The sequence below is a fragment of the Jaculus jaculus genome, chromosome 12 (genome assembly GCF_020740685.1).
Source record: "Jaculus jaculus isolate mJacJac1 chromosome 12, mJacJac1.mat.Y.cur, whole genome shotgun sequence".
Taxonomy (NCBI): domain Eukaryota; kingdom Metazoa; phylum Chordata; class Mammalia; order Rodentia; family Dipodidae; genus Jaculus; species Jaculus jaculus.
The window spans coordinates 157658-170026 of NC_059113.1; the positions used below are offsets into that span (position 1 = coordinate 157658).

A 12369-nucleotide genomic window follows, 5' to 3' on the forward strand; every position below is an offset into this window, starting at 1 on the left:
AACCTAGGTTCAATTCCTCAGTACCCACATAAGACAGATGCACAAGGTAGTGCATGTGTCTGAAGTTCCTTTGCAGTACCTAGAGGCCCTGATGGGTGCATTCCCTTTCTCCCCCCAACATGCACCATCTGCCATTCTCTCTGTCAAATAAGTAAATAAGTAAAAATAAATAAAATACTTTTTAAAATGGCTCTATTTGTTTGTTATACATATGTTTCCCTTTTCATGTTCCTTTTTAATTTTCCTTCTTCTATTTGTATTTTATTTTATATATAAGGTGCTTAAATTTAACTTTAGTATTTAGGAAATAGAATATTCATTAAAACTGTGACAGATTAGCAGGCCTGAAAAGGCCCAAAGTAAGGTCAGGGGAAGAGGTTGAGTAAAGGAAAAGTGGAGGGAGAGCTAATCAAAATCTAAGAGGATGTAAATACGTCATGGAATCCTCTGGTTTTGGACAATGGAAACACTCAGGAGCCATAGATTGTTGTTAGAAAATTTTCAGTGCCAGGGATGGGATACCTCCAGTGAGTTGTTGGCCAGGGAAGTCCCTGATGCTCCCAAAACATTATAGGCCATTGCCATAGCCCTTGGTTTCCCACCAGGAATAAATGGTAAGACGCTATTGCTGAACACTCCACATACTTGGGCTGCAAGGCCACTGAGAAATCCTGCTGGAACTGAGCTGATAACCTCCTCCATGTAGACCAGCTGACAGAAAGCTGGAAGAAGCCATTCTACATGTAGTTCAATGGGAGAAAGAGGTACCACCAATGAAGATACTCAACAGTGGACACTGCAAGCCTTATAATTGGCCAACCAGGCCAAATGAGCCAACAGGCACAATAGTGGCATGTCTGTCATGGTGGAAACCAACTCCCCTCCAATTGGACTGGAGGCCCGCTCCATGGAGGGGGGGGGGATACAACCCTGACACTGAAAACTTAAAACAGGGGTAGTCATGAGCCCTGGGGGTGTAACATCTGCTGATGTCTGGAAAAATGTATATACTTTGCTTATCAAACTGCCCAGTAAGCACTTCTCTTAATATTCATACCCTTATATTAACATTACTCTCACTTTGGGTAGAGAATCTTCTCTTTTCAGATGGCAGTGTCCTTGGGATAACTCAAAAGGTATCATAGTGCTGGAAAGAAGTGACTGGAGTACTGAGTAACATCTTAATCACACCTTCCAAGGCTCAGGGTCTAATGCGGAAGAGGTGGCAGAAAGAATGTAAGAGCCAAAGGAAGGGTAGGACTCCTTACAGCATGCTCCTCCAGACACAAAATGGCCTGGGTAGCCATGACCTCATAGTGCCTGACACTAGCAACATAAGACCATAAGAGGAGGAAAATATCATGACATCAAAATAAAAGAGAGACTGATTGAGATGGGGAGGGGATATGTTGAAGAATGGAATTTCAAAGGGAAAAGTGTGGGGGGGAGGTTATTACCATGGGATAATTTTTATAATCATGGAAAATGTTAATAAAAATTGAGAAAAAATAAAAAAATAAAACCTCAAAAAAAAAAACTGTGACAGAATTTGTGAAAAAATGTAGAGTAGAATTAGCAATGAATACAACTATCCAGTTTGTATTTCCTTATTGGGAGAAGAAAGTGAGAATGTCTTCACTTGTAAAATGAACGGATACATAATATTAGGTGGAAATGCAGAGTTGTTTGTCTGATGTAAAGGAATCCAAATTGTGTATAAGAATAAACATGAGACCTGAGAAACCAAGTGTTGACCTGCTCAAAAAAACAAAACAAAACAAAAAAACACAAAACGGACAATAGTCCTTTGAGTAATTTTTGTCTTCTGGTTGAAAATTAAGCACTTTCGCTAGAGGGCGCTGAAAAGACATTGGAAAGGTGCTGTGGTCTTCTACTACTGCATTTCCTCTGCCCTCGGGGTTGTGACTCTGTCCTTTCCAACAACCTCTGGATCAGACCCTTCTGGGACTTTGTCTTTGGACAGTCTATGTTGCTCCTAAGGCTAGTGCTGGAATTTCTATTTGTATATTCTTTATAGTTCAACCTCCCTCTAATCCCATTATCCCAACCCCCTGTTGCAGTTAATCTTTTTATTAAACTTTCTCATTTCAACATACTGTGTCCCAGTATCAATGAGCACACCCAGCACTCAGCTCTTGGTTTCTAATTATCATGCTCCACTATAAGAAATCAAGGCTTTTTTGAGAAATGATGCATTCAAAAGCCAGGGACGAAAACAAAAAACAAACAAACAAACAAACGCAAGATGTGCTTGGAGTATTTTGTATTATCAGAAAGTCAGGAAGACCTCAAAATCAAATGGATAAGGCATTTCAAAAAAGACACAATGGCCAAAGTAGTACCCAAATAGAGAATGCAATATTGTCATATAATCCAAAATATTAAATAAATATACTTGAGTCGAATTGATATATATTTCTGAGCAAACAGGGAGGGAGAAACAAGTCTTTTCCCAGAAGGATTTCAAATAACATAGATGAATACTCTCCCCTCAAAGATATGGATGTTACTTCCCCTGAGGGAAGGCCGGGCTTATTGGCTTTCTTCCAGAGAGCAATATTGGGGAAGAGGAAATAACTATGTGGAGAAACCTGGCGTGTCCTTCTTTACCCAAGTGATGGAACTCAACCAAATGTTGACATTATATATGATGTCATATGAATTCCTGACATGATGTGAAGAGAAGGGCACATCAACTATGACACCTGATTATGACATAAACATCAGACACACAGATTGGAGGCATTCTAACAGATATCAGGCTAGTCCTTCTTAGAAAAAAAAAAAAAAAAAAAAACAACTGAGAAACAGGCACAGACGGAGGAGACTGGGGAGGGAAAGGCATCATAACAGAATGCAGTGTGGTGCCGTGGATGGATATCTGTAACAGAAAGTGAACAATCAATAGACATTACACACAGACAGACACACACACACACACACACACACACACACCTTTTTTCTTCTTTCCAAATACATAGAAGACTAAAAGACTATAAAACAACACTTAGAGTTTACTTACTATCAATGTGCTAATGTCCATATCTCAGTTTTGCCAACCTACTGGTGAAGAGACTAGTAAGAGAGGAAATTAGGTGTGTGTCATGGTCTGATTCAGGTATTCCCCCTAAATTTATGTGTACTGAAAGCTAGACACCCAGCTGGTGGCAATTTGGGAATTGAAACCTTGTAGGAGATGTGTTGTTGGGGGTGGCCTTATGGGTGTTATAGCCAGTTTCCCCTTGCCAGTGCTTGGCATAATCTCCTGCTGCTGTTGTCCACCTGTTGTTGGCCAGCAGGGGATGTCCAGCCTCTTCTTATGCCATTATTTTCCCTGCTATCATGGAGCTTCCCCTCAAGCCTGTAAGCCAAAATGAATCCTTTCCTCCCACAAGCTTGTCTTGGTCTGCTGCTTTCTGCCAGCAATGAGAAGGTAACTGCAGCAGTGTGGGTGTATGGAAATTCTCTGTACTATCTGCAACTTTTCTGTAAACATAAGTTTGTCCCAAAATTAAAGATTTACTAAAAATAATTACTGTGGATTCTGTCTTATTAGTCCTTGATTGATATAAAAATGTCAGCCTAGTTATCCAATCAGTTTTATAGATTTTAAATTCATCAACAAATTTATGTATCACAATAAACAGAAGAATAAATAGAAATAGAATCCTTGAATATTAGGTCAATTTAACCCTGCTGCATAGTAGAATACTTTGTTTAACCCTGCTACATAGTAGAATAATATAGCATACATTTTGTTTAATTCTGTTGGATAGTATACTGCTAACAGTTATACTGTGCTACATAGTAGAATACTATACATGAAGTTTGTTTCCAAAGTAATCTGGCCTAGACTAAACAAACTGTTACATATTATGAGAAAAAAAAGCCATGTAGCCAATTTGGCCTGGTGTGTGGCTCAGGTTGGAACAGCCTCTGACTGTGTGCTTTTACAAGGTGGCAGAAAGGTTTTCCTCTGAACATCTTTGGGGACTTCAAAAATCTGTTCATACTTACTTATAGTTTTATTCATTACAAAGCAAAAGCATGAATTGCAGAGAATAAACTAAAAAGCACCCAATTATCATTTTCCAGTATTAAAAGAATGCATGTTCTCAGAATTTTAGTTTTCCTTCACATGTCAGTAAAATCTGAATTAGAGCAACAATTTATTTTCTAGAAGGCCCAAGCCCGCTCTAGACAGCCTGAAGTCCATGTACGCTTTTGTATGTATACAAATGTTCTTCAGTATAATCCTTTGGCTCAAGGCAGGCTGTAGTTTTCAGGGGACCAAGAATGAATACAACTGAAATCTTTCCACAGCATTCTTGTCCTGGAGTTAGTAATAAGCCTCAGCTTTCAAAAGAAGAACACATCATCCTCTTTCCCCTTTCCCACTACTTTACAATAATGTTATTTTTCTTCAAAATGTCTAGGCACAACTGGTTTTTAAGCTGGAAAAGTTAATGAAAGCAATATCGTATTTGAGGTCAGTCAGCCAGAAAAATGGACAAGAGCCAAATCCCACATCCCAAACATTCTGCCTCAATGGCATGTGAACAAAATGCCTACTCTCCTCCTGCTCCACAACTGAAGCAAAAGAAAACCCTGCAAAATAGCTCCCCACTGGAACTTGGAAGTCTGTCAATCAGACACATAACACACACACACACACACACACACCACTCCTTGTCAAAACTGCAATAAAGAAACTTTTCCACAAATGTGCTTACACAGACAAGACCAGGACTTTCCCTGGAGGGGCCACCTCAGGGGCAGCCAAGAGCTCTCATATCCATAGATATCCAAAACAAGTCTTCCTAATAAGTCCAAGAAAAATCTTCTCAACTCCAGAGTTAGCAAGTTCTTTAAACCATCTTATCTACATAGTTTAAAATCCTGTTAGAGCATTCACTTAAATATAGTTGTTAGCAATGAAGACTTATTTGAGTTGTCATAAAAATCTGCTAATTTTAGGAAACATTTATTTCTCTTATATGAGTTTAATGTTTTGCTTATTACAATGCAGTTGTACCTCAATTTCCTCTCACATTTGTCAAGGCCAAAAATAAGAAAGGAAGGGGATTCAATTATGCATGCAATAATGAGTTACCAGCACACTTAATTTTAACTCTGAAATTTATGAAAGTAATTGTATTACATGACATCATATCATTTAATGTTCATGACAATGAAGATGTGGTCTTACATACATCCTGCTCAGGCTGAAATATCATTATTTTAGAATTGTGATTGACATAATGTAGATAAATTGACATAATGTAGATAAATTACACACTGCATCATGCACCAAAATATTTGTGAATTTTTATTTCTTACAAATTTATCTTCCTAATGCAATCTGAGCATATACTCATTATTTCCATTTTAGGATTCAGATAAATAGAATGTTGTAATAGAATTATATAGGTGGTACAGTTTAATCACTAAGAAAGTGTCATTGAGAAATCAAATTAAAATAGCAGTTGGAATATAATAGCTATGTTGCCACAGTTGCCTTTCTTCAGTAAGGATCTAAATTCTGATATTGACTGAAGTATGAGTGTTGGGTTATTGACTTCTCCTTCCTCCCAGCTATTATAGTTTATGCTCAGCTAGGAGAAGTGCTGTATATTATGCATGCATGAACTTAAGGGGAACTGTATGAATGAGCTAGATTTGGAATCCACCCCACCCTCTGTTTGGATAAAGAAGAAAAAGGTGGCTCAGAGCACTCGGTAGACAAGGGGCCCATACAGCAATGACATTCTGAGACAGACAACAACAGGTGGAAACTTACCACTGGAGCAGTTGGTCCCACCCCAGCCCGGCTCACACTGACAGGTGTTTGGAGCAATGCAGCGACCATGGACACATTTATCAGCACAGTGAGCTGTCAGAGGGAAAAAAAATCAATCAAATAAAGAAAGTTGGCAAGAGAAAAAAAAAGCCAACAACACAGCTGTTGCACATCCTAGGTTCAAGTATCACTTAAAAACAACATGCATGTTTGATAATTTTCTTTAGTCCATTCCTCAGCCCTCTTGTAGTCTGCTGTATAACCAAACAATTCCCTCTTATTTTGATATCTCCAAGTAAATTCCTCCATTTCTACTGTTTAATCCTACTTCATGCTAAATTAGGGAAGTAGCTTCAAGGAAAATTGCTTAATCTACTCTTTAGAAAAAATTGTCAATGAGTCCCAAATACATCCTCTTAGTGTTATGAGGAGGGTATGTAGAGAAACAAACCACAAAGCCATACCAGGACTCCACTGTGACACTATAGACAAAGAGGCAATTCTTCCTATGTAATATTTTCACCAAAAATGATGGCCATCTTTCTTTGTGAACACATTTTCAAGGAAGACACAACAAAATTGCATGCCCTTTTTCTATTGAGGAAAATTTGAAAACTGTCACCCAGGTCTATGGACACATTAATGCACAATTCTCTTTCTTTAGTGACTGTCTTAGGAGTGGTACAGGGATACATCATTGAAAACATGAATGGACAGACAGTCCAATGACTGGTTTCCAAAAGCAGGGTCCAGTTGGCTGATAGAAAGGGGTATTACACATTCTTTTAAATACCTACTTATTTAACTGCAAGAGCAATTTGAAAGAGCTTGGGGTTCCAAAGTTTTAAGGATGGGACAAAGTGCCCTGTACCTTTTTTCTTAATTAGGTTTTGTGAAGCAGGGTCTCTCTCTAGCCCAGGCTGACCTGGATCTCATTCTGTAGAGCAGGCTGGTCCTGGCTTTCAGCTCACAGTGATCCTGCTACCTCTCAAGTGCTAAGATTAAAGGCATGAGCCATCATGTCTGGCTTAAGTACCCTGTGGTTTACACATGTTTTATTAATTTGTGCTTATTATAAAAATGAAACATGTTTACTGCCTAACCTTATAAAATACCAATACATAAAACAAACCTTATCTCACCTTGCATACACTAGTAGCATTCTTAAGGATGTTCTTGGAATTTTTCTACTATATATTTTCCTCAATTAAAAAAAAAAAACAACAACATTGGGCTGGAGGGATGGATGGCTTAGCAGTTAAGGCATTTGCCTACAAAGCCAAAGGACCCAGGTTCAATTCCCCAGGACCCACATTAGCCAGCTGGACAAGGGGGCACATGTGTCTGGAGTTCGTGTACAGTGGCTGGAAGCCCTGGCACACCTATTCTCTCCCCTCCTTCCTCTTTCTCTGTGAAATAAATAAATAAAAATAAAAATATTAAAAATGTTAAAAAACAGTATTAATATAGCTTTCAAATTGTTTTTCTGCTTAACATAACAGGAAAGCTATTTCCATGTTACTAAATATTCTTAAATACATTTTATCCACAATTGCAGGTATAATGTACAAGTAGCAAGTATATAAACATGAATATGTAGGTAGATCCAAAATAATGGCCACTTGTATGATCTTAGATGTGAAGAGACATTACGGGAAAGGCATTTTGGGTGAAGAAAACCAAAAGCCAGTGGGAGAAGGAACAATAAATGGAAATATGAAGATCTATTTGGTGCCATATTTGGGGACACTGGAAAAGGTACAGCAATACTTTGAAAACCAAACTAAAGCATCAGAACTTTATTCCAAGAATTAGCTAAGAATGGTCTAGTAGAAAGTAAAACTTTGGAAAGTACGAATCATTAGGTAAAGGGCAACAAAATAAGACAAGCAGAACTTTCAGGAAATTCAGACTCACCAAAATAATTTTTAGCATGATAGTGACTTAAGTCACTGAGATGCCAGGCCTGGTGGGCTTGAAATCCTGAGCCAAAGCAGTTTTCTGACATAGAATTCCATGAAAGCACTTGGTAATCTTTATCATATTTCATTTTGACAATTATGTGTTTGTGATTACAAGCAGAACCTGCCTGTGACATATGAACATGCCAATCCTACAATGTGTTCGGTTATAGTACTGAGTTAAGATGTGCTGATCCCAGGGTTCAATGTCACCATCCATTTCTGTGCACGTATTTGAACTTGTAACTGTCATTCCTATGTAAGGTTGTCTCTCCTGTTGTCTAAAGCCAGTAATTTATACTCAAATGCCCCAGTCCAATTAAAAGCCATAGAAGGCTGAGGTCTAACAAGTGCATAGCAAGCTGTAGACACCTGTAGCATGTCCCTGTAGGACACTCTTCCCCCACTGTAAGCATCACTATGATAGGTCGCTGCCTCACTAGCCTCATCTGATAGCATCTAGGTTGGAAGCATATTTCTCCTCCTTTAAGATATTTAAGGGACTTAAAATTCTGTTTTTATATTTATAGAATTGTAGAGATTATATAAAGCAAGACTTCTCTGACACTGAACATTTAAAACAAAACATAGTCATTTAATATGGTGGCCAATCAAAAGAAACACCAGCCATATTTTCAAATTTCAAATTTTTAATGTTTAGCCAATAGGGTAGTTCTCTCCAATTAATTTCCAGGTATAGAAATGTTGTAAAGTTAATATATTAGGTAAATTTGTAGTCATAAAATTTTCCTTTTTTAATATTAGGAATCCAAAGAGTCCATATGATGGGAAAAAATCAACTCTACTACTTGAGAATTTGAAAATCTGTAGATCCTCAAGATACTGAATTTAATGGGTGCAACTTTTATTTATGTATTTATTTTTCGGTTCTTTCTGGGAATGAGTAGTCTTCAGACAGAAACAATTTTTGTCTTTCTTCTCTCAACTTTAATTTTTTCCTGTAGGTCTGGGTTCAATTCCCCAGTACCTACATAAAGCCAGATGCACAAAGTAGTACATGTGTCCAGAGTTTGTTTTCTGCAGCAGGAGGCACTACATGTGCATTCTCTCTTTCCTTCTCCTTTTCTCTCTCTCTCTTGCTCTCAAGGAACTAAGTATTTTTTGAAAAAAGACAAATGCACCTGAAAGTGGACTAAGAATGGAAAGGGTAAATCTGCTTTCCTATTGATTTTTTCTTTGTTAGTTGCAGTTCAAGCTAATTCTATCACCTGTGAGCACTGAATCCTGAAGTCATCTAGTGATCCAAATGATGAGAAATGATGTCAGTGTGGACTGTTAAAAGAACGAACATAAAATCTAACTTCCGTGGTACAAAAGCTTCAAACACCAGAACATTGTCATTCAAGTTCCTACTGTGCTCTACAGTCTTTCCTACCATCTCTGCACTTTCCACATGCAATGACAGCCCTTAACACAAGATGGAGAGAAGCTCAGAAGAAGCAACAAAGGAAGCTGCAGAACTCTATGTGCGACATCATAAGATGTCCCAGCTCAACAAGCTGTGAAATACTAAGGCATGTACCTTGATAGCCGCTCCCTTTGGGATAGCATCAGCTGAGCCAAGTCTCCATCCTAGCTTCACTGTTTCCATCTTTTAAAAAGAAAATCATTATTTATTCTAAGTTTTTTCAGTAACCTTTTTTTGAGGCCAGATAGAAGCTCAACCTTTACCCACACTCAGGACCCAGCTGACACAAAGCTAATGACCAAGGTTCAGACAATATATCTCCTCCCTCAAGAATGGGAAGGCAAGAGACACTGATGTGAGGAACAGGCTGACTCTTTGAAGTGAAAGCCGTGGACAGCCTGTCTGCCTGGAAGACAGGTGAACAATGACACAATGACCCTGGAATCTTCTCTAATTAGGCTCCTATTTCAGCCTCAGTTCCTAAATCCATTTAAATCCCATTACTAATGCCAGGACCTCATTCATTTCACTTGTAAATGCTGAGAGCCATTAGCTGTAATCAAATGTTTTCTCTTGTGTTACAAATATTTTTCTTTATATTTACACCTAGGAATGGAGAAAGGGTGAAAGAAAGAGTAAGACTAAAGGCTTCTATGTAATCCAAATACATTGCCCCAAAAGAAATTATACAGTCAACTCATTTAAATTTAGTTGGAAAATGTTTCTAGGGTCAAAATATCCCTTGAAAATAATTGTGTAGGGGCAGGCGAGATATGAGTAAAGTGCTTGCCTCACAAACATGAGGATCTGAATTCAATCCCCAGCACCCACATAAAATGCCAAGCATGGCAACTGCATCTGCGATCCTAGAATTAGGGAAGGCAGAGAAAGGTTAATCCATGGAACTCACTAACTATCCAATCTAGTTTAAGTGGTGAGCTCCAGAGAAATGAGAGACCCTTTCTCAAAAAGGTGGGTGGCATACCTGAGAATGACTCTCAAGGTTGTCCTTTGGCCTTCACATGCACACATATATATGTGGATATGCATTTACACACACATGTGCCCACAAACATACAAACTTGCATCCACACCACATATATGCATGCAAAAAACTTCCAGCTAATCCCTCCTTGCCTCAGAAGTTCCTTTTATTATGATTTTAATAAATAGCATAAATCATAAATCTTTTTTCTGTCATTTCTGTCTGTGAGCTGCTATAGAGAAACATGAGATTTAGAGTTAACAGTGCCTTAACTGAATGTCATTCTTGCATTTTTCAAAGTAGGAAAGATAATAATTTCTCTAGCATTCACAGCTGGTGGTAAAACCAGAAGTAGGATTACTTCTGGGCCTTTAACTCCCAGGGGACCCAAACCTATGATTGGAGTAGGAGGTGAATAAGGGTGAAAAGAAGTAGAAGGGTTCTGGGTCAGGAGATATACCATATGGCTAGAGTGTAGGAATCAAAGACTCAAAGAAGGAAGAGTGAGAAAGTAAAAAGTTGACATCTAAGGTATGCTTTAATCCTTCTACACTTTTGCCTAAGACTAGCTATATACAGTCTTTACAAAATCTACTTGCTACCTCAAATTTTAGTGCAGCTAGGAATCATTTGTTTTCATAGATCCAAACATTACATTCTAGCCTACCCTACTGTGCTTGCTTATATAAAAAAAGAAGGAAAATGCAATTCTCTTTTCCTTCAGTTTCACATTTTATTGATGTGCAACAAACACTGCTAGTCTGTGGAAACAAACAGGGCAGGCTAGGAACTTTTAGTCTGAACAGAAAGTCAGATGTAGGACCAACAGCCCAATATACACAAAGCAGAATGAAGGCTAATAAAGGTACAAGCAAAAGGCTGTGAGAGTACAATGAATGATTCTATTTAAGAGAACTTTCAAAATAGGAAACTATACAAAACATATTGGTTATGTGGGGTTAGTTAAATGTGGGGTGAGGGCTAATGAATAAAGGTTTTTGAGATGATTAAAATGTCATGGCTGCACAACTTTGAATCTATATTAAAGTCCATTTAATAGTATGATTTTAAATGGATGAATTATATGGTGTGTAAATTACATATCCAAACAGCTATCATGAAGAATACTGGGAGACTAGAAAGAGGGCTCATTGGTGAGGTGAGTTCCTATGTATGTATGGGGCCTTGAGGGGAACTGAAAACACCAGAATTTGAATCTAGATCTCACATAAACAGCTGGACATGGCCACATGCACCAGTAACCCTACTCCCACAGAGGAGCAGAGACCTGAGAGTCACTGGAGGCCTGAAAGCACTGGAATCAATAAAGTGAATCCAGCTCAAAGCAAGCAGGAGAGCAGTGGAATAGGACAAATAACATTCTGCTTCAACCATCATAGGTGAGAGCCCTGGAACTGCAGGAGAGTGCATAGTGAGCCATGTCTCAGAGACACATACTCAAAACATACTATGAGAGTTTAGGGAAGGAATTAATTCCCACTGGAGGGAGATAAAGGTGAGTTTCATGACAGAAGACACATGAGATACAGAATAAAGAAGTAGACAGCTTTATAAAAAGTTCCATGTAATGGGCTGGAGAGATTGCATAGTGGTTAAGGCACTTGCCAGCAAAGCCAAAGGACCTAGGTTCTATTCTTCAGTACCCATGTAAGCCAGATGCACAAGGTAGCACATACATTTTGTAGCTGCTAGAGGCCCTGGAGCATCCATTCTATCTCTTTTTTTTTTTTTTTCAAATTTATTTATTTGAGAGCGATAGACACAGGGAGAAAGACAGATAGAGGGAGAGAGAGAGAATGGGCGCGCCAGGGCTTCCAGCCACTGCAAACGAACTCCAGACACGTGCACCCCCTTGTGCATCTGGCTAAAGTGGGACCTGGGGAACCGAGCCTTGAACCGGGGTCCTTAGGCTTCACAGGCAAGCGCTTAACCGCTAAGCCATCTCTCCAGCCCTCTATCTCTTTTTTTATGTCTCTATGCCTCTTTACCTCTCTAAAATAAATGAATAAATAAAATTTTTAAAAATGTTCCAGGAGAAGCCTGGCATGGTGGCATATGCCTTTAATCCCAGCACTCGGGAGGCAGAGTAGGAGGATTGTTGTGAGTTCGAGGCCACCCTGAGACTCCATAGTGAATTCCATGTCAGCCTGGG

The 12369-nt window shown here is 38.7% G+C and overlaps 1 protein-coding gene across 1 annotated transcript in view; it reads right to left on the reverse strand.

The window, feature by feature from the left end:
* Megf10 (multiple EGF like domains 10) overlaps positions 1 to 12369 on the reverse strand; it is a 215192-nt gene that overhangs the window by 103776 nt on the left and 99047 nt on the right. The window contains exon 5 of the mRNA XM_045131157.1: positions 5822 to 5914. Within this exon, the coding sequence (XP_044987092.1) occupies positions 5822 to 5914 (93 nt within the window). The remainder of the gene's footprint in view (positions 1 to 5821; positions 5915 to 12369) is intronic.